Source organism: Sceloporus occidentalis, unplaced genomic scaffold, assembly GCF_023333645.1.
Source record: "Sceloporus occidentalis isolate IW3139 unplaced genomic scaffold, rSceOcc1.0.p SCAF_6, whole genome shotgun sequence".
NCBI classification, from domain to species: Eukaryota; Metazoa; Chordata; class Lepidosauria; order Squamata; family Phrynosomatidae; genus Sceloporus; species Sceloporus occidentalis.
In genome coordinates this window covers 29,708,941-29,731,630 of record NW_028316986.1, presented here as the reverse complement: position 1 = coordinate 29,731,630, position 22,690 = coordinate 29,708,941, and the positions used below count along the sequence as shown (strand labels likewise).

The window sequence follows — 22,690 nt, the reverse complement described above, 5'->3', positions numbered from 1 at the left end:
TATCTCCATAATTATTTTTAATAGTTCTGGAGATATTGGCGGGATAGAGACCTCCCCTTTGGGGTGGCCTGCACCCGCCCCTTTCCCTGATGGATTGGGGCCTGAACTGCCACAGCAGCAGCCCCAGAGGCCCCGATCTTGCTGGCCTCGGGGAAGCGGCAAAAAGCCACTTCCCCACAGCCTGGAAAGGGGTGTCCTTGGGGCTTCATGCCTCAAGGACACCCCAACAGCAGCGGGGAGGAAGAGAAAGGGGCCTCTTGGCCCCTTTCTCTACTGTGTCACTGGTGCAGCCGTGTAAAGGCTGTGCCAGCGACACAAACGCCGAAAGGAGCTCCAAAACGGAGCTCCTTCCGGCACCGCTGAAAGGGCACCACAAGTGCCCTGCAGTGGCGCATATGTGTCACGCCTGTGCCACTCAGTTTGGAGGTGGCGCGGCCGTGACGTCATAATGGCGGTGCCCATGTAGACGGGGCACCACCATTACAACGCCGCAGGTACGTGCTAGGGTTGCGGGGCATCTGGAAAGGATGCCCTGAGGCAACCCTAGCATGTATCCAGGCTAGCGCTTTGCGCTGGTCTGGATACTGCCATTATTAAGAAATATCAGGGGAAATATTAAGGTAAAAGGGGTTAAAATAAAGGGGAGCAGAATTTAAAGTTCGGGATTTAGGGGTGAAGCAGACCACCTCAAAGGATCAGCTCTGTGCCACCCCTTTGAGTGCTGGATCAGGGTGTGGCAACCGCACACCCCGGCCCCGATCTAGCATTTTTCCAGGTCAAAATGAAGCTGCAAAATGCTGCTGCTTCTTGGCCCAGAAAAAGGATGCCCTTGCTGCCATGGCGGCACTTTTACATGCTCCTTTTGTCATGCAGCGTATCAATGCAGCACCAAAGGAGCACTGTAACGTCAACTGCTGTGCGGTCAGGCAGGCGGTGTGGCACTGGCTTGTGGGTGGTATCAGGGCATGTATCATCCAAATGCCACACCCCCAGGCCACCCCCAAGCTGGCACTTAGTACTGGTCTGTACAGCCGCTTAGTCATTATTTTAAAATGGCCCACAAAACAATATGGATGAATTATTGAGAGAGTTACCAATTTTTGTAATTTTGTGAGACATTTAGCCTCCTCTGTCAGAGAGCTCTGGTGCCAAAATGAACTACAATTCTAGGGCAGTTAAAGTGATGTCAAACTGGATTATTTCTGAAGTGTGTTTTAGACCTATATATCACAGTTTGGAAAAACTCCTTTTTTATCATAACTTTCCTTGGCCATGCAGCCTAAGGGATTCTGGGAGTGGCAGTCCAAAAAAACTCACATTTCCATGTTCTGGTACAATACAGTCCACCTTCTCCATATTCAGGGGATCCATTCCAGACTCTTCTGCATATGGGGGGAAGTGTATGCTCAAGCCCCATAAAAAAATAAAGGGGCACGTGCTCATGGCGGTGCATGGGGCACATGGCATAGGTACACGCCCCATTATTTCTGCCAGGGCTTGCCTTCTGCGTAAGCTCAAAGCCACGGAAGGCAAGCCCACCAATGGGTAGGGCTGAGTGTATCTATATTTCATTGTTATTCAACTTAACATCTGCTGTATTCATTTTGTTAACTCTTATATTCTCCATTTCTGTCATCCATTCCCAGTTCCTTTATTTCGCATAATGAGGATTTTGTATTTTAGATAGATATTAATAGATAAATAATTTACCTCTCCATCAATTTGTTTTGTTTTTCTGTACAGAAAACGTCGTAAGCAGTTTACCCGATCACAACTGAAAAGAGCCTGTCGGACCCCATGCACTTTAATTCTGAGGAAGGTGAAGCCCTTTATGACTCACAAAGAGACTCAAGAGAATTTGAGCAATCATTCACAGCTGAAGCCACAACAGTGAAATCTTATTTTGCAGTTATTTTTAAAGCATCATCCCCCTGGAAAGAAGCAGTTTCTGAAACTCAACAGAATACCATTCTTTCTGTGTCAAAGACAATTTAGTGTTGGATCTAAGGAGCGAAGTATAGTGCTGGCCTTCCCCTTGGAAGCCAGAACTGCTTTGAGATAAGGCAGCCAGGATACAAGATTTATATAGACCTTTCTAACTGCACTTATAATCACAGCTGGCACCTCATTGATGAGAACACAGAGAATCAATGCAGCCCATTTTAAGGACAAATTCATACAACCTGTTAAACCAGCATCTATGAACTTTCTTCTGCCAAGACTATCTCCAGATGAATCACATAAATAACATTTCATCAACAACATATTTAACCATAGTGGTTTTGCCTTTAAAAGCTATTGGGTACATTGCACTGGCCCACTCCAAACACAGAGCTATGTCTGTTGAAGCACAACCACCAGACTGCATTGTCTTAACCTTTATTTTGGGGTGCCCTAAGGCATACTGAATTTCAGAAATGCAGAGAAGCTAAACTGTTCCTTGAAGGCAAAGGAAGATGGAATGAGCCTAGAAAATTCTGGATGCAGGCCAAGACTGAGTGCATTAGGTATCCAAATATCATCAGTAACCAACTCGGGAAGTGATTTTTCTATCAAACGCTGTAAAGAAGTAATAATTCAGCGTGTTGGATTTTATGAAAGCAGCGGCTGGTCTGACAGTTCTTTTTTCTTTTAACATAACATTAAATTTACTTCTCTCATTATTTATTGATATTGCTGCATAATCTTGAAGTCTGTTTCAGCAGCTCAAGAAGGCAAGGTTCTTTCTTGATGGATGATAGCAGCCAGATTTTGATAAGCAAATGAAATAGCTGCTACACAAACAAGGACAAAGCCATGCAACAATAACTGAACACCCATAGTGGCATAACACACACTGCTCCTTTTTCACACTCACAGGCCTTCAGCCTTTGGATTCCTCTATATCCTTCTTCACCTTAGGGCACTGTGAGGTATTATCACAAAAGAACCAAGGAGTTTATCAGACAAGGGAAACTGGAAGTATAATCCAATGGCAATCTGAACACAATCATGGGGTTTCATGTTATTGCGTGATAGACTGCAACACGCAAATTCAGGCAATGGGGAGCCAGTTCGAATGCAATGAACATTCATGTAATTTCGCTAAACTAGCGACTTTACATGAATGCGTTCTGGCCCCACTTTCTTTTCGTTTGAAATTAAAAGAAATTCCTCCAGTGTAATAAACTCCTATGTGAGGATTGTTCCACTCTCTCTCAAGTGGGTGATGTGAGATTTATGGTGCAGGGAGGAGGAATGGCTCTTAACAGATCTGCATACACATCCCTAAATATACTACACCTCTTTTACCCATTGAAGAGAAGTTACCTCTCAGCATTGAATCTGTTCATTTGGGATAAGAGAGAGTTCAGGTTTAAATGTAGACTCATAAATCGTTGGAAGAGACCACATGGAGCATCTAGCCAAAAATTGTCATGCAGGGCTATATAGTTAAAGTATTCCTGACAGATGGCCATCCATCCTCTATTTAAAGACCTCCAGAGAAGGAAAGTCCACCACTGTCCAAGGTAGTCTTTTCAATTGCTGAAGAGATCTTAGTGTTAAGGAGTTCTTCCTTATATGTAGGTGGAATCCTTTTTCTTGTAATGTGAATACACCAATTCCTGTTCTAGTCTGCAGAGTAGCAGAAAACAAGCTTGCTCCATCTTCTATATTATACTGCCCTGGGTCCTATGCTGGGAAAAGAGGGGGATATTAAAAAATTAAATAAGTAAATTCCCTTCAAATATTTAAAGGTGCCTCTATGAACCCATGAATTTCACAAGTTGGCAGGTGATCTGATGGCATGCACACACACATACATATCATAGCACTTCTCAGTCTTCTCCAAGTTAAGCATATTCAGTTCCCTAAGTCATTCTTCATATCATCTTAGTTACCCTGCTCTTGAAACATTCTACTTTGTCAATATACTTCTTGAATTATGGTGTCCAGAAGTGGTTTTATTTTGTATATTTCGCTCATTATCAAAATGAAAAGAATCATATTAGCCAATCTCATTCAAGTGCTACTCAGTCTGATAGACTCTGTGTTCATGATGGTGGTTTCCCTATGTATATGCTTCTTAGAATTATATAAGCATCTCACAGAGATTATCTATCAGTAATCTTGAAATAAATTGGTAATAGGTTACTATTTATGTACCAGTATTTCCAGGCTAGTGCTAGGATCTAGCAGGTAGCAGCTTTGCCTACATCCTGGCATTGTTTATATAAGCAATGGTTTACATAAGGATTTCAACACATTTACTTAGGAGCCAATTCCATTAAATCACTGGGAGCACTTCTGAATAAATATGCCTAGATTTGGGCAGTAAGGATGAAAGGTTGTTTCTGCCTAAATTTGTTAAATGGTTTTAGGCTAGCTTTCTTTTTTCAGTCTCAGTGCTCTTTCCCTTATCTATGCCATGAAGGTGAGATTGGCTTACTTAGAAAGATATTGGCCTACTTTGACAGATTATTGCAGACATTGCTGAGATAACTTTTGTGAAATGGAAGAGTGTCATCAACGTGATCACCATTATCTTTGGCTTGAAAGCACATGATATATCAGCCTTCTTGAAACTTGCCATGTCTGTTTGTAGGTGAGATGAGAGCTGAACAGGGAACTTCCAGGCTGATGATGTTCATTACTATTTCTTATTTTCTAATTTTGACCAATTTTTAGTTACTGTTTTACATCTATATTTTGGGCATCTCAAGTCACTGATGTTAGTAAAATTAGTTCCCTGACTGTTTCAAATTTAAGACAGGAGAATAAGCCTGCAAAGGTAAGAGCATTAGGTGAAAGACTGAGTATAACATGCAATCCCAGAAGAGGACAATCCTAGGAGTTATGGCACTAAGAATTTATAATAACTCCTTCCCACAGTAATTCTTGCATTTCCTGTCTACCCTAAGGGAGGAGATATCACTACATCTATTATAAAAGGCTTTGCTCCAACTGCTAAAAAAAGTACCAATCTCATCTCTTCCTTCAGAAGGTCATGTACTAATGTGGTAGAGTGAACTGTAAGCCATTGACCCTCCTATGTTGTGCTGTAACTTGAATCAGAGTGCCTGTAGAGACTGCAGCTATGCACAGTGAAAAGACCTGAACTGGTTGTGGTTCTTCCCTTCATGTTAATGGCAGTGTATGAATTAATTATTATTGAGTTTTGTTTTATTTATAAAAAGAAAAATAATACGCAAGGTCTAATATTATTCTGGATTTTTGTTATTCTAAAATGTTACTGACTTCAAACATCTGCTACAAGCTAGCAGAAATATCCATCAGTGTAAAGCTTAGAAACTTCTTGCTCCCACTTGGTGCTCTTTTTCTTTTTTCTCCTCACCTATTTTTTCTTTCTTCCAGTCTTTTTCTCACTCACCCTTTCACTCGGCTTCCTCTTGCCTTACCTCTTTAAGACCCTGCCTTTCTTTTAATGATTTGAAGAGTTGGGAAGAGTTCCCTCTTCCATCAAGAGTATGTATGATAAGTGCTGGGCACAGAGGTGTCATAGGCAGGATACAAACCGCCGCTTTGCGGCACTTCCCCGCCGCCGCTGTTTGCTCCGCGCGGGAGCTGCAGCAGCCAAACCGCGCGGCTCCCGCGCGGAGCAAAAAAGAAGCTCCATTTCGGAGCTTCTTTTTGCGGCGCCTCTATGACGTCGCGAGGCGCCTGGCGCGGACTCTCGACGTCATAGACGCCGCGACACATCTGGACGCTATGCGTCCAGTACGTAAAGATGGCGGCGCCCATGTAGAAGGGGCGCCGCCATCTTGTACGTATAGGATACGTACTAGGGTTAGGGGGGTGCAGAAGCACCGCCCTTCCTAACCCTAGTACGTATCCTATACGTACTATATGGCGGTTTGTATCCCGCCAAAGTATGGGGGCTATGGTGCAGATAGACACAGATACACACCACACATACACACACATATTTTTTTTGTTATAGACTAATTCCTGTATTCAACCACTACCACCACAACAAAATGATTTCTCTGAAATAGCAATGCCCCATCGTTCTCTAGCGGCAAACACAGGTACTGAGAGCAGACCAAATAGCACCAGTGAAAAACAAGCAGGAGATATCAGAATGGACCAAACTACAATTAAAAAAAAATTCTGAGGGGGTAAAACCCACAAAAATGAAAACAGGTCACTGAGGTTTGAGCATGCTCAGTAGCCACAGGATAATGAATGTAACTAGGGAAAAAACAGAATGCCGTGATTTAGTCCGTTTTATCCAGGTGGAGGAATACTGGCTGACTGGTTAGAACTCCTTTTAGGAAAAGAAGCAACGGGGAAACATTTTGTTGCAAATCCCATGTGCATTGCATAAACCCATTTTGGTAAAGAAAGGATCATAGAATCAGAGTTGGAAGAGACCGCACGGGCCATCCAGTCCAACCCCCTGCCATGCAGGAAATCCAAATCAAAGCATCCCCAACAGATGGCCATCCAGCCTCTGCTTAAAGACCTCCAAGGAAGGAGACTCCACTACACTCCGAGGGAGTGTGTTCCACTGTCGAACAGCCCTTACTGTCAGGAAGTTCTTCCTAATGTTGAGGTGGAATCTCTTTTCCTGTAGCTTGCATCCATTGTTCCGGGTCCTGTTCTCTGGAGCAGCAGAAAACATGCATGCTCCCTCCTCAATATGACATCCTTTCAAATATTTAAAGAGCTATCATATCCCCTCTTAACCTCCTCTTCTCCAGGCTAAACATCCCCAGCTCCCTGAGTCGTTCCTCATAGGGCAAGGTTTCCAGACCTTTCACCATTTTAGTCGCCCTCCTCTATACACGCTCCAGTTTCTCAGTGTCCTTTTTGAATTGTGGTGCCCAGAACTGGACACAATATTCCAGGTGGGGCCTGACCAGAGCAGAATGCAGTGGCACTATTACTTCTCTTGATCTAGACACTATACTTTTATTGATGCAGCCTAAAATTGCATTGGCCTTTTTAGCTGCCGCATCGCACTGCTGACTCATGTTCAACTTGTGGTCCACTTGGACTCCCAGATCCCTTTCACATGTAGTTTCATTCAGCCAGGTGTCACCCATCCTATATCTGTGCATTTCATTTTTCTGCCCTAAGTGCAGTACCTTACATTTCTCTGTGTTGAATTTCATTTTGTTAACTTTGGCCCAGCTTTCTAGTCTATTCAGAACATTTTGAATGTTGATCCTGTCCTCTGGAGTATTAGCTATTCCTCCTAATTTGGTGTCATCTGCAAATTTGATAAGTATGCTCCCAATTGTGTCATCCAAGTCATTGATAAAGATGTTGAATAACACTGGGCCCTGCAGTGTGCTTTGGACCATTGAAAGAAAGGAAATTCCTTTCTTCCAGTAGGAGTCACTTGCACATTTGCTGCAGTTGTCAGGCTAATTACAGATTTTTAATCATGCTCCAAATAACCAAATCCATGGTGTCTGCTGCTATTCCAGTATGTATTTTCCCCTAATACCAGTTTCCAAAGTAGTTTCACCTGATAATTCTAACAAAAATATATAAAAGAGAGAGGTTAGGGTCTCCAACAGTTAATATTTAGTCCATAAATACATCCCAGCTTATAAAATACTCAATGTTATTGTACTGGAATTATCATTATTATTGTTTAAAAAACAACAACCATTCAAATGTGCAGATAATAGTTATCTATTATTATCATAATCATATAAAAAGATGAATATCTTTGAACCATCCAGATTGCATCTTGGTAGGCTTTTCTTTTGTACAGTTACAGATTTGAATGTATATTTTTCATTGGAATTAAAGGCATTCCTCAATTGCAAAGAAACTCATTTAAAAGAAAATCTTTTTGTGACTGCTGAGCCCCCTTCCTTCCTCGTCATTTCTGTAAGTTGATTTTTTAGCAGCATCTGCATTGGGAGGATGATGAGGGAGGGCTAGTCAAACACAGGGTTCAGTTGCAACAGCATGTCTGCAGTAAATAATGCAATAAAGCTTGAGCTGATAAAATATAGGATTCTGGTCTAGCAGATACCACTGCAGCTGTGTGTGCTTGCCTACAACGTTCAAGGTAAACAGCAGCTGCCTCCAGAATCAAACAGCAAGCATGTTTGAGCAGTAAAACTGAGAAAACCTGAGAGCTGATAGGCTTTCCAAACCATTTATTTCCAGCATATGCTAACAATGCATACATCTATAAATCTGGCCACCAAAATAGAAATCACAAGGAAAGTGGAGACTGATGGAAGAAAAAGTAATCCTTGGATGTATTTGGGAAGAAATGGTCTCTAGAAGGTTCAAAAGGTTTTTGTTTACTTATGTGAGGCTTACCTAACTCTTTTGTTTCATTTCACCCATGCATATTGTCAGTTTTGAATAAAAAAAAGGTTTGCAAAATATGTTGACCTACTCTCCTTTTTTGTGTCATAGGAAGAAAGCTTTATTCTTTCCATAAAAGATATCCAGGGGGAGCTGTGTTGGCTGCGTGTAGGAAAGTACAATAACATCCAATATCCACAATACTGTGATAGTTTTATTGGGCCAACCAAAATGCACAAAATACATGTTGAAAGCTTTTGAAACTACACTGGCTTCTTCATCAGGGCAATTAGACAGAAGGGGAAAAAAACAAGACATTGTTAGTCCCAAGCCTGAATTTTGTCAAGATTTAGCTGTCCTCGTTCAGGTAGTATTGGTAGAACATGTTATCCTTTCCATGCTATTTCTGTATGTGGTACCAAATTTTCTGTTAAAGAAGTCTTGGCCCAGCAGTGCATGGCCTTTCTTCACTGAGGTATAACTATATAAGGCCCTGAATGCATTATACCTATTGGAAATTTTAGAATATTCTAAGGAACAATTTTCTGACTAGTTAGTTCTTCAAAACAACAACTTTATACTTCTCAGTATACTACTGAGGGAATTTCAAACCATGAAACATTAGGAAAATAAAACCAGACCTATACTGTTCTAACCCCAAATTTTCATATTTTGACCTAATTTGTATCCTGCCCTGTTTGAGATAAGGTAACCATCTCATATCGTGGAAAACCTGGAGTCCTGTTTTCTGATTTAATGCACTAGTGCACTGCATAGTGAAATGCATGTGCTTATTTGTGCAGAAGCAGAAAGTGGAAGTCTGGGAAGTTTGGTGATGTATGTTTGTTATCTGCATAGAACCAATATTGTTGGGCACTCCTGTAAATCTCTCTCTGTATAATAAAGCTTGATTGTTACACAAATATTTCATTCTCTTTCCACTTGGCAAGTTTTGGAAATGTCAAAGAAGCCCACACCTTCCTACACAAATGCTTGAATAGAAGATGTGATGTGGAACATTTTGGAGGCCAGAGAAAGACATGCCAGAAATACCTGAGGTAATGGAAACCTATTAAATGTATTAGCATATAAATGGAAATATTGAAGACAGAAACCAGGCCTCAGATATATATATATATATAGCACTAGCCTCAAGGTTAAAGTCTTTTGCCTAATCCTTTTGAGAAATTAATGGGAACTTCTGGCAGAAACCAAATGCAATGTTGGCCTTGTCAACAATCATTCAGTCAAAAGGCATTCCATTCTTTATTTTTTAGCTGGCTCTAGAGAGTGGTGTTCACAAATGTTGATCAATTAAACTGGAGTATTGGCTTCTAGGTTTGGCTTCTTTCCAAAGATTTCTAATAGACCTTTAGACTATTTTCTTTGCCAAATTTATCTGAGCAGGTCATGCTGAACCATAAGGAAAACAAAGGGTTTGGGGCAAAACATGAAATAAAGAATCTACCAATTGAGCCAACACAAGACCTCTGTAAATGATTCTATGATTCTTCCCTAAATATGGATGCTTTGTTAGAAACAAGAGTTGAGAACTGAGAATATTATAGTGTTGAAGAAAGAGGCTGCAAATCCAGGTTATGCATTGCCAGCAAGATGGCAGGTACTCTTCAACAGAGAAAGTGCTGCAAGTGTTCTCTTGTTCATTTTAGCTGCCCACTTTCATCTGTGTACAAGAAAAAATGGGGACGAAAGACAGTGAGTAGCTGTGGTGCATAAAGGTCCTTAATCCTTCTGGCAGAAAGGATTAGCACAAAGTGGGTTAAATTGCTCTTTTGTCTGCTCTGCAGAGCATGTAGGAGTGAGTCAGTGGCTGGAGCCAAAGTTCCAGGACTTTAAACCCTTGATCAGTTGGAAACCAGCTCCCTAATTTTTTCAGAAAGTCTCTGAAAATAAATTCACCCTGACTCTTTGTTCTCACGGATCTGCGTTGATGCCCTAAAGATAATAAAGACCCGATACAAACCGGGCCAAAACTAGGGCTTGGAAGTGCGCAGCCATTGTTATGCACTGCCGTCTACATGGTGTGCGTATCGATGATGTCACACATGCCCTATGTCCGAACAGTGTGGTGTGTGCATGATGTCACCACAACGCCTCAGGGTGCAAATGGTGCCTTGGCAATGTCGCGGCAACGATCCAGAGGAGAAGGAGACAGCCTCTGGCCGTCCCTTTCTCCTAATCTGTACCGGGCCAAAGATTGTTTCTATGATACTTTCCTATGAAATGATTTGAAGCTGAATGAAGAACGCTAATAGTATATCTCTTTTCTACCAGTAACTGATCAGGACTTTAGGTTTGTATCAATGGCCAGGACTAATGGCCAGGACTATGGGTAACTTGTTTCAGAATGGCTTGAATAATTGTCCCCTCTACTCCCATTGGGTTTCCTTTATTCTATGGGAGTAGTGGGCTGTGAGTGCTCCTCTTTTTAAAAAATCTAGAAAGGCACAATATGTGCACAAGAAAAACTTATCAATTGGCTTGCAGTGGAGGATGGACTCCAAGGTTTGTGAAAGAGCAAAAAATTAATTCTACTCTTTCTTCTACCCTACTCTTTCTTCTACCAGCAACATGCGAGCAGGGCTACCATCACTTTGGCTGTGTCTACATGGGTCATTTAAACCACTTTCCCCCTGCCCTCACTGCCTCCATCACACTGATTTGACTGCAGACTGTGTTCATGACATGAGGCAAGTTCTACATTGGTCCAAAACACACTGCAGAAATAATCCAGTGTGAGACTGCATTAACTGGCTCAGTGCTATGGAGTCCTGGGTTATTGTGGCACAAAGCTACAGTTCCCAGAATTCTCTAGCATTGAACCATGGTAGTTAAAGCAGTCTCAAACTGGATTATTTCTGCAGTGTGCTTTGGACCATTGAACCTAGGCCATCTCGGCTTTATCCCAGGTTAAAATAATGTACCTTTTGCTTTGGATTAGCCAGGAAAATCAGGAGTACTCCGGACTGACATCATGTGACTGTTTACACATGTGGCTCACTGTACTGGCCAGTGCCACCACCACTGCTGGCACAAGGCTCTCCCTCTGAGGTCACAACATGATGTCAGCCAAGTGATTAATACCTGGTGCCTCATTTTTTTAAAACCCTCAAAGGGAATGACATTGCCAGCAGTGTCAGGTGAGTGGGACATGTATAACCACTCCTCCAGTTTCACTCTGGAGTGCCCAGGCAACAGGGGGAATTAGGGGCAGCTTTGGGGGTGAGAATACTCCAGGAGCAAACCAGGGTATTCTGGCTGGTGTAGACCCACCCTTCATCTGAGTTGGAAGGGAAATGGGAAGAGTGTAAACTGACAGATGAGGGCAACTGGTGAGGCCACTCCATGGTATAAGTAAAGTCCATACTCTCAAATGATAAGCCTATTTTGATTCACACAAATATTTGTATCCATTTTTTGGTGTATGCATTTCCCCTAGTACAGTAGAGTCTCGATTATCTGACATAAACGGGACTGACTGATAGTCGTATACCCGAAAATGTCGGATAATTCGGAGAGTCATTTTGTCCCCAATGATGGCATGCATGTACCCACGCCGCCATTGAGGACAAAAGTCCATCAATTCCCCCCTCCCTCCCTCCCTCCCTCCCTCCCTGCTTATCTCTTGCTTCCTCTGCAGCGACTTCTGTGGGGGCAGATCTTCTCTTTCCCCCAAAGGGCTCTATGGAGCCCTTTGAGGGAAAGGGAAGGGAAGAAGGGAAAGCAAAGACCGGCATGGAGGAGTAGGAGTCGGCCCGCGACCCCTTCTCCTTTCTGAGGAGGTTTGCCAGACCTGAAGTGTCCCTGGAAGGACGCCTCAGGACCAGGAAAGCTCCCCAGAGAGGAGGAGTCTGCCTGCCCTCTCCTTCCTGTGCCTTTCTTCATACTGAAAGGACTCCCAGGAGTCCTTTCAGGGTGAGGAAAGGCAAGCTGTGAAGAAGAGACCTTGGTATGGGCCTAGTCCTCTTCGTCCTGGACCTTTCCTCTCCCTCAACGGGCTCCCTGGAGCCTTTTGAGGGAAAGGGAAAGGAGGCAGAGAAAGAGGACCCAGCGGCTGCAGAGGAGAGCCCCAGGCCTCACCTCGGCAGCTTCATTTTCCTTAGGCCAAAGGGAGCCTGTGGAAAACGAAGCTGCCAAGGAGAGGCCTGGCCCAAGTAGGGAACGAAGGAGGGAAGAGAGGAAGGAAGAAGGAAGGAGGGAGGAGGGGAGGGGAGGGACTTTTGTCACCAATCCGACCTCCCATGCTTCTTCGTGAGCTTATTTATTTTAATTTAATTAAGTCTCAACTTACAATATCAATTAAAACAATTGGTATTCAATTGGTGTCTGCTGTGCTTTGGTTCCTGGATCACCTGTGGATACCAAAATCCATGGATGTTCAAGTCCCATTAAATACAATGGCATAGTAAAATGATATCCCTCATATAAAATGGCAAAATCAAGTTTTCCTTTTTAGGAACCTTTTTAAAAAATTTATATATTTTTAAAATATTTTCAAACTGTGGATGCTTGAAACCATGGATAAAAATATCCATGGATACACAGGGCCAACTGTAAAGCTATGTTAAAAGAAAATATTGTGTGTATAATTGAAAAAATTAAACGAACATTCTATTAAAACAGTTAAACACACATTCAAAGCACAGTGAAAATATAAATACATCATATTCCATGAAAAGACCCTTCTGGCACCAGCAATTAAAAGCTGAAATAAAAATAAAAAATTAAAATTAAAATTATATAAACATTTCCATGTTAATCTCACTAATATTCATATTAAGAGCTGGAATCCTGTTATCAGCACATTAGTTTAGATAAGTTATATGAATGAAGTATATAAATTATAGAAAGTAGCTATGGGTCCAAAACACACTGCAGAAATAATTCAGTCTGAGACCACTTTAACTGCCCTGGTTCAGTGCTAGGAAATCTTGGGAATTGTAGTTGATTGTGGCATCAGAGCTCTCTGGCAGAGAAGGCTAAATAACTCACACAACTACAGTTCCCAGAATTTCCTAGCATTGAGCCAGGGCAGTTAAAGCATTATCAAACTGGATGTCAGAATGTGGAACCAGAATCCAGGACAATGAACGAGTCAGTTTTATGAAGAATAAACAGGACTTTTTTGATAGCTCCAAGATCAGAAATCATCATTAAAAAGGTGCCGCTTTTTTCCACTTCTTTTTGATTTGCGGCGTACGTGCGCATCTCCGTCTGTAAGCTGCTGCACCGGTACGCCCCAATTGCCACGCCGCAAATATAAGTTGCCCGTTTAAAAGCTCCGTGTCAGCTGCGTCGCATATTGGGTCGGGGTCCGGGACATGCGTGGTTTGCAGTCGGGCTTTAATTGCAGCGTCCGCTGCCATGCAGCTGTGGAAGCTGCGGCACAGCTGCGGCGCATTTTAAGTCTCGTAACCCTAACCCTAGAGCTCCATGTGCGCATGCGTTGCTGGAATCGCGGGAAGTTGTAAGTTTTGCCGGCGGATGTTTTGGTTGTAGAAAGTGATAAGGGAAAGTTTGGAATTTAAAGTGACCCCCTACACACATTCCTGCGCCATTTTCACCTGGGAACGGGCACAGTTCGGCTGCTCCTGGCACAGCTGTGCGGCGGCTCCCCTTTGCTACCAGGCAGGATGGCACAGCCACCCACCAGCACCCCGAAAAAAGGCAGGGGGACGTCTTGGTCTCATGCGGAGACGGCTGACCTTATAGCTATATGGTCCCAGCCAAACATTCTGCAAAAATTGGAGCAGTCCTACCTGAATGCTGACACATATCGAGAAGTGGAAGAAGCCATGAGAGCCAAGGGCCACAACAGAACTTTGGAGGAGTGTCGCCGAAAATGCAAGTCGCTAAAGTCTCAATACAAACAATACAGAGATGCCCTGGCCAGAGGTACTACGAAGGGCACCCCCCCGCCCTTTTACAAGGAGTTGCATGCTTTCATTAAAAGTGATGGAAGCATCAGACCCAACAGACTAGTCACCAGTGGGGAGCGTGTGAGGGTCCCGGCGGGCCAGCCAGCCAGAGCCGAGCCTGTGGCGGTGGAGGAGGAGGAGGACGAGACCCCGGACCTTGAATGTGCCCAAGACCTTTTGATGCCCCCTCAGGGTAAGATGCGCCAGGGCCCCTGGGGGGAAGGGAGGGGGAAATGGGGGAAGGGGAAGATGTGGCCCCGGGGTGGGCACAGGGCAGAGATGACCCTTGTCCCTTGTCATACAGATGAGGAGCAGGAGGAGGAGGAACACCCCGACTCGGGCGACTCCTCCAGCAGCCAGAGACCTCTGGACCCCCGCGCCCTGCTCAGACAAATGTCTGCTGGGGCCGGGAGCTCCAGAAGGAGACCACCATCTCGTGCTGGGTCCTCTTCCACGACCAGCAGCTACCATGACCGCTCACCTGTCTCCCGGGCCAGTGCACCCGCCAGTGATGGCAGTGAGGCCGAAGAGAGTATGCAAGGTAAACCCTATATTTATGTTTATAACTGCATGGCTCAACTGCACAATTGTGGCATGTTTCTTTCACTGCTTACTGTGCTGGTATGTTTGCAAGGTTGCTGTGGAAGTAGGATTGTGAGTGTCCCTGGCATGGTCATGTGCTGCATGTGTCCCACATTCCTAAGGCACCCCTCCCTTGCATGTAAATCTCTCCTTTCCCCACGCCCTTAGTTTGAAGCTCTACCCTTTGCCACAGCTTCGAGTGAGAGTTCCTGCATGGCAGAATGGGGTTGGACTAGATGGCCCTCAGGGTCTCTGCTAACTGTAGGCTTCTATGACTCTCTGCTTGTATGCCCAATAGTAGGAGGACGAACTGAAGCAGAAGAAGAAGAAGGAGAACCACCTCCAGCTAATCCCATAGCTGCCATGTCAGCAGAGGAGCGACTTGCCACCAAGAAGAAAAGGGTGCGTCTGTCAGCAGCTACTAAAACTGTGGCGGCTGTGGATCAGCTCAAGGCTTGCTCAGAAGAGCACATGGCAGCTCCCCTTTGCACTGATGCAGCAGGGACAGCGAGCCTTTGAGGACAGGGAGAGGGGCAGACAGTCCCGCAGGGAGCTCATGGAAAGGGCACTGGGATTTCAAGAGACGGCACTAGGATTTCAAGAGAGGACACTGGGAGTTCAAGAGAGGAACCTAGAAGTTAATGTGAGGGCACTGGGATTTCAAGAGAGGAACCTAGAAGTTCAAGTGAGGGCAGTGGAAGTTCAAGAGAGGGCCATTCAGAACCAGGAGAGATCAATAGACAGGTCAGACCAGGAGCAGAGGCGACTCAACACCACCTTGGAAGCGCAGACTGTTCTGATGGGGCAAATGCTGGAGATCATGAGGGGAGGGCAGGGTGGCCCGAGGCGCAGAAGGGTACGTAGGGAGCAGGGTGGAAGAGGCAGGGCTGCTGTCCCCAGGGTCGTGGACGAAGGGGTTGAGCAGCAGGAGCCCCCAGCAAGAGCTGGAAGAGCCAGGGCTGTCCCCAGGGTCGTGGAGGAAGAAGTAGGGCAGCAGGAGCCCCCAGCAAGAGCAATCCTTCCAGCTGAGGAGCAGGGAGTTGCCATGGAGGTGGAACCGGCTCAGCAGCCTCTTGCTGGGCCATCCTCCAGCCTCTTCAGTGACTCTGTGGCAGTCCCACCGCCCACACCCCGCCCCCAAAGGCAAAGGGCAACTAGAGGGGGCCTGGGATCAAGGGGCAGGGAGCACTGACAAGGCACTAGGTCCCATGATGTCCCATAAAGACATCATTTCGCCTCCCAGGGCATGTGTTCCCTCCCAGCCCTATCTACTCTAGTCTACCCTTCCTGTTCTCTCCTCCCACCATGCCTGGCTCACTGGTCCCCAAACCAGCAATGTCCAAACTCTGTCCTTCCAGGTGTTTGGACTTCATCTCCCAGAATCCCCAGCCACCTTGCCCTGTGGTCTGGGATTCTGGGAGATGAAGTCCAAACGCCTGGAAGGACAGAGTTTGGACATTGCTACCTCCCAGCACTCCTGCCTAGCTTTAGATTGCACAGTTGCGCCTAAGCTGTCACATTCACACTCACAGCCACACTGCCGCAGTTGCGCATAATGAACCACACATTTTTTTTTAAAAAAATAAAGTTTTTTATTAACAATAATAACAATAAAAATCTTATTTACAACTATTTACAAAGGGAAGGGGGAGGGTGAAGGGTGGTGGTGAAGGGGGGATGGCAGAGGGGGCAGGGGAGGGAAGCTGCTTCAGGGAGGGGGAGATGGGGGTGGGGCGGGCAGCTGGCGGAGGATCTCCAGCTGGTTCCTCTCTATGGCCTCCACTCTCTCCCCCAGCTTCTGGATCGCCGCCTCCATAGCAGAGAGCCTCCTCTCCGTCCGGTTTTCTGTGGGGGGAAAAGAAAGAGGATGGTTAGGGTCAGCCTGTGGAGCCCATCACCCACTCCCACAGGCAGGGTTTCTGGGTGCCCCCGCTCCCTTCCCTGGGTTCACCTCCGCACTTACCTTGCTGCCGGGCTTGGAGGACTTGATCCAGGGTCCTGGCATCGAGGGACAAGTCCCCTGGCTCCCCTGGCAGGCGGCGGCTCGGGCCAGGCTCCTCGGCGGCGGCAACAGCAGCAAGGACTTCAAGCCCTGCAAAAGAGGAAGAAAAGGCCCAAGTTACCATGCTGGCATGGCAGAGGAGGGCACAAGTGTCGTGGGGGCTGCAGTCAGGCAACCCCCACCCCTCACCCTGGGGACCTACCTGCCTCCAGAGGAGCCTGCTCTGGCTGCGGAGGGGCCACAGCAGCTGGTCCTGGCTGTGGCCCACCCTCGGGGACATCCTCGTCCCCCGAGGATGGTGGAGAGGGCGACCTGGCATGGTGCCCTCCCTCCCTCCGCCGCACGCCTGCAGAAGGGAAGAGGAGGGATGGCATTGGCACCATGCAGGAAGGAGAGGAGGGCAAGGGAAGGGTCAAGGAGGGGAGGACAGGGCATGGCAAGAGCTCTGGCTTACCTGGAGGACGGCGATCTTCTGGTCTGGGGCGATCTCCCCTGACCCACAGGTCCTTCAGCCGCGAGAAGAATGGTGGCCGCTTGTCAACCGGGGGCTCCTCTCCGAAATCCTCAAGGGTTTCAAAGAACGCTGCCTTGAGAGTTTTAAACTTAACTCTACATTGGTGCAGCGTTCTTTGAAACCCTTGGTTTCGGAGGGCACGAGATGACTCGAGAAAATGCCCCCGGTTGGGCTTGTTGGTGCTGGTCATCACCCTCCTTGCAGCTGCCTGTGGCATCAGGGAGTCCAGGAGGATCCCGACCTCCTCATCGGTCCAATAGGCGAATCGGACCGGGACCCTCCTGCGTGGCTCTGCCATGTTGATCGCCGTCCTGGGGTCTTGCACAGTTGCGCACGGGTATATATGGGCACTTGTGGCTCAGGGCCGTTAGGCCAAGGTGGTCCTAGGCCAATGAAAGCTTTCAGAGGAGCAGTTTGAATCTCTCCCCCAATAGATGCCCTCTGGGTGCCCTATTGATACATTCAAATGGGCCATTAGGAAAGCTTGAATTTGAGGGGGATTGATACATTGTCAAAGGGGCAATTGGCAGTTGGAGCTGATGTATCTTTTTGACCCAGGAAAACAGGCGCCAGGAGACCTTTTGTGTGTGTGTGTTTGTGTGTGTCCCCCTCAGGCACGTGGCAAAACATGCCCACAGCACAGATCAGGAATGATAGGCAGACACAGGCTGTGGATAATGGGATACATTTATTCATGTGCTTATGCTATTACAGGACATTGCACTCTGACATCACAGATGATGGCACAGGAGCCATCCTTCAGATTATCCTTGTCAGAAAAAAATCTGCCAGGGCATTCCTCACAGTCTCCCGTGCTTTCTTCTTCTCTTTCTCTTGAGCCTCTGTGATTGGTGCCAGGGTGGGCAGCACAAAACGGCGCCTATATCGCATGCCCTCATCCAGGACCCTGCCCTTGGTCTCACAGATGTTGTGCAGAATGACGCATGATACCAGGATGGGCACCACGTTCTCCTCTGCCACCAGCAATGGGGCAGTGAGACAGCGCCATCTCGCCTTCAATCTGCCAAACAATCTCTCCACGGCCCCTCTCACGCGATTCAACTTCTTGTTGAAGAGCTTCTGTTTGGGAGTGTGGGGGGTCTTAAATGGTGTCATGAGCCACTTCCGAATGGGGTAGGCACAGTCAGCCAGTATCAGGGGCCCGATCTGCTGGCCTCTGATGTTGATGCTGGGGTTCCCTTGCACATAGATGCCAGCCTCCATGGCCTCGTAGATGAGAGAATTCCGTGCCACCCTGGCATCGTGGGCTGACCCATGCCATCCGAGCTCCACGTCCACGAACCTTCCTGTGTGGTCACATGTCCCTTGCAGGATGACAGAATAGGAGCCCCTTCTGTTGACATAGGCATTCCTCAGCCCCAAGGGTGGTATGATCAGGCAGTGGCACCTGTCCATGAGGCCAACCACTTGTGGGAAGCCGCGGCGACCAAAGGCATCCATAATCTATGGGGGAAAGGAAGGGAGAGAAACAGAGGAATTGAGATGACAACTCTTTTACATGTGCGCAACTGCACCATAGCAAGAACAGCAAATGTACAGTGAGGGGGTGACACTTGACACAGAATATCACAGAGCCGCCAAAGATTAAAGGGAAGGTGGTCTGGCTGTCCCTACCTCACGTGCGTTCCCCAGGTACACGGTCCGTGACAGCAGCAGCTTCTCCATGGCCAGGGCAAACTCCACCACGATCTCCCCCACGGTGGCAATGCCAGTCCCAAACAGCGCCCCCGTCACAATGTAGCTGGACTTGTGTGCCAGTGAAAAGACACCAATGGCCACTCTCTTCTCCACCGGGATGGCTTTCCTCATCACTGTGTCTGCCTTCTCCAGTTCTGGGTGCAGGATGCCCACTAGCCTGTGGAAGAGGGCACGGGGCATTCGGAAGAAATGCCTCCATTGCTCATCAGACCATATGGTGGACACAAAGTTGTCCCACAAGTCTTGGGATGCAGGGACCTTCCAGCATCGGCGGAGGCGTGCCACTCTGGCCAGGGCCATGGCACTGCCAACAGTAGCCTGATGAAGTGCTATGGCAGCCACTGCCGTGCGCTGTTCTGTGTCATCATCATCATCACTGCTGCTGTCATCCAAGTCTACAGCTGTTATGGTGGTGGATGATGGGACCTCCATTGCAGTGGCAATGGAGGCGGAGGGGCCGGAGGGGGCAGAGGGGGCGGAGGGGGCAGAGGAGGCGGAGGAGGTGGAGAAGACGGCGGTGGCACCGGTGACAGCTGTGGCTGTGGATTGCAGCTTCAGGAAGACCAAAGGGAACAAAGGAGAGGAGGCATCCATGATGCCAGTGGTGGCACTCGCAATGCGCAAGCGGGCAAGGATGCCAACATCAGCTGATCACCAGCTGGCAGGAGGCCACCTTTGTTCTTGGGCAGGGCGGGGAAAAAAGTTTAAAGGGGCCTGGGCGCTTTAAATGTGCACATGCGCATTCCGCAGCCGGCAAAAGGGAAATTTGCCGGCTGCTGGCAGACTGCCGCAGCTGCGCACTTCTCATGCGGCAAAAGAAAAAAAAAAGCCGCGGTTTCGGCCGCCCATGCGGAAGCTGCCCCTTTCTTTGCGGCGTCCTCCAAGGCGGCGGTATAGAAGCTACTGGTCCGAAACGGACCCAGGTGAGGCGTCTTTACTGCCCCCCGTGTGGAAGCCCCAACACCTGAAGCACGCCCCCGGGGCGGGCAGTCTGGAGGCTCCGTATTCAGCAGAATATACCTCCAAGACGTCTTCCCCTGCCCGTCTGTATCCTGCCAAAGTCTCTCACTTTCTATCCTGGCCATTTCAATCTCTCTTTCTCTATCTTTGAGTCTGGCGATTTCAAGTTTAATTTTCCAAATCGCTACACTTTCTTGCAGTTCAGAAACTGCCATGTCAAAACTAGCCACCATTTCTTCTCCAACCTCCTCTTCTACCATTTCTGGCATTGATGGAGGTTTGACTTTTTTAGAAGGCATGTTCGAAGTATTCCCTTACCATTACTCACATCTTTTACCTCAGGAAATACTTTAAAATGTCTGGTTTTCACTAACTTTAAAGACAACACTTGTATCTTGATTTGAGAGTAGTGAATCCTTACGTTTACCACAGACTTTTACCTCAGGAATCACCAAGTGTGCTTTTTCTTATTGTTCTAGTCTCCTACCAATACCCAGTATGTTTACCTCAGAGACTAGTTAATTTTTGGCATGGTCAGCTTCCAAGTAATCTCCTACAAATTACCTTTTTGCTGTTATCTCAGAGATTACTCCTCTGACTCAAAGCCTAAACTTTAGCTGTTGTTTGTTTGTTTGTAAACTAGTCTCCTACAATTACCTCAGCAATTTACCTCAGAGAGACTCATCTTAAAATCACACTCTAGAGTGGTCAGTTTCCAAGTAATCTCCTACAAATACCCTTGTTTGAATACGTCAGAGATCACTTTACTGACACCAACTCCTAGATTTTAAAATATTGAACTTCCTATTTCCAAGTTCACATATAACAACTGCCATCTGCCGGCCTGAGAGGGAGTTTGCCAGGCAGGTCCAGTTCCATCAGGACTAGCCTGGAAGAAAGAAGAGCCCTCCCTCCAATCCATCTGCCTTGGTCCAGGCCTCAGAGGGAGAGAAGAACCACTGGACCTCATCCCCTTTCCCTCCATCATTCCCTTCTCCTTTTGTTTTGTGTCTTTTAGATTGTAAGCCTGAGGGCAGGGAACTGGCTGATTAAAAATAATAATTGTAAGCCGCCCTGAGAGCCATTAGGGTTGAAGAGCAGGATATAAATACCTAAATAAAATAAATAAAATATTGGGTGTCTGGTAATTTGCACTCAGACCCTTATAACCAAAGCTCAATTCTGGCCACCATATTTTACGTATTCTGGCGCTCTAAAATTGTGACGTTCCTTTCTACAGTCCCCTACAATTTACCTCATCAAATTACCTCAGGGACTGGCATTAACTCTATTATCCAGACTGGTCAGTCTCCAGGTAATCTCTTATACAGTAACCTTGACCATTACCTCAGAGATTACCCTCACTGACCTATGTCTCTTTAGTTTTACTGTTGAACTTTTTATTTTCTAAGTTCAAATCAAATCTTGGGTTTCTGGTAACTTGAACTCAGAACCCGGTAACATCAATTGTCTCCAGCACACATCTCATAATATTTCCAGCCACTGGATTTTAGGTATCCCACCTGTGCCACCAAAATATGTGATGCACTACACACCATAATCCACTCTTTCAATGGCAGGCACTTGGGAATTCTGATCCCACCGCTGCCACCAAATTATGTGATAACCAATGTAAAGTCGAAGGCTTTCATGGCCAGCATCCATAGTTTTTTGTGGGTTTTTCGGGCTATGTGGCCATGTTCTAGCAGAGTTTCTTTCTGACGTTTCGCCAGTATCTGTGGCTGGCATCTTCAGAGAATGCTTTGCCTGGAAAAATTGGGTGTATATATACTGTGTGAGCCTGGGAATGCAGGAGTGATTTGCATGTGTATTGTTCTGTGCTGATGGCTGGCCTCAGGCTGGGAGGCTAATGTAAATGAGGATTAATGTCTGCTAATTGGTGATCATTATTTGCTAGGAAAGCCCCTGACTCTGAATGGTTTCCCATTTGCAGAGTCCTTATTTTGCTATTAAGGACTCAGGCTACCAGTCCTGAGGAATAGCAGGACTTTGTATTCTTATTGAAAACTCTGCCACACAGGCTATTAATCCCTCAGGATCATATAGAACCACAATCCTCTTTCAGAGTTTGGTTCCCACTGAGTATCTCACTTTCAGACTCCTAATATTTGGCTGTCCCTCTCTGGACCTAAGAGACCCTTCTTGGTCCACAGCCACACCCTAACTAACAGTTTCCCCCGGAACTCCCAGAACACTGTCTATTCTTGGATTCCACAGATACCTAACTCAGGCGTGGTACAGACCACCCAAAAATGGGTGGCCTGCCGGCACCTGTTTTTCCACTGGAGGGGAGCTGCAGTAGCCAAACCACGCGGTTTCCTGCCGGCGGAAAAAGAACCCACAAAAAGTGGGTTCTTTTGAAGGTGTGGTGGCGACATAACAAGTGCACCACTGGTGCACCCATTATGTAAGTGCTGCATGGCACCGTGCGGACACCACGTGGTGGTTACATAACAATGATGCCACCGTTGTTACGCCCTCGGCATGTGTGAGGGTTTCAGGGTGTGTGGACCCTCTGCCCCCAGGCAACCCCTAGCACATGACAAGGGCGTCTAAAATGTCCATCTGTACTGGGCCTCAGAGTATCTATCAGGTTGTAAGCCCCTCACACTGGACTTAAACCTCAGTTCCCCTCTGGAACTCATAAAACTATGTCCACTCACTGGACTCAAC

At 46.6% G+C, this 22,690-nt stretch overlaps 1 protein-coding gene across 5 annotated transcripts in view; it reads left to right on the top strand.

Annotated features, from left to right (window-relative positions):
- Window positions 1–22,690, top strand: part of MTA3 (metastasis associated 1 family member 3) — a 215,477-nt gene that overhangs the window by 157,956 nt on the left and 34,831 nt on the right. The window contains exons 19-20 of one of the 5 annotated variants that reach the window (XM_089529190.1): window positions 1,744–5,503; window positions 5,872–6,918. The exons of 1 other annotated variant lie outside the window; for it this stretch is intronic. In XM_089529190.1, coding sequence (XP_089385316.1) covers window positions 1,744–1,894 — 151 coding nt within the window. In that variant the 3' untranslated portion in view covers window positions 1,895–5,503; window positions 5,872–6,918. Of the gene's footprint in view, window positions 1–1,743; window positions 5,504–5,871; window positions 6,919–22,690 lie in introns of those variants that run through there. 3 more of the 5 variants (XM_089529185.1, XM_089529189.1, XM_089529188.1) reach the window with 3 other exon arrangements.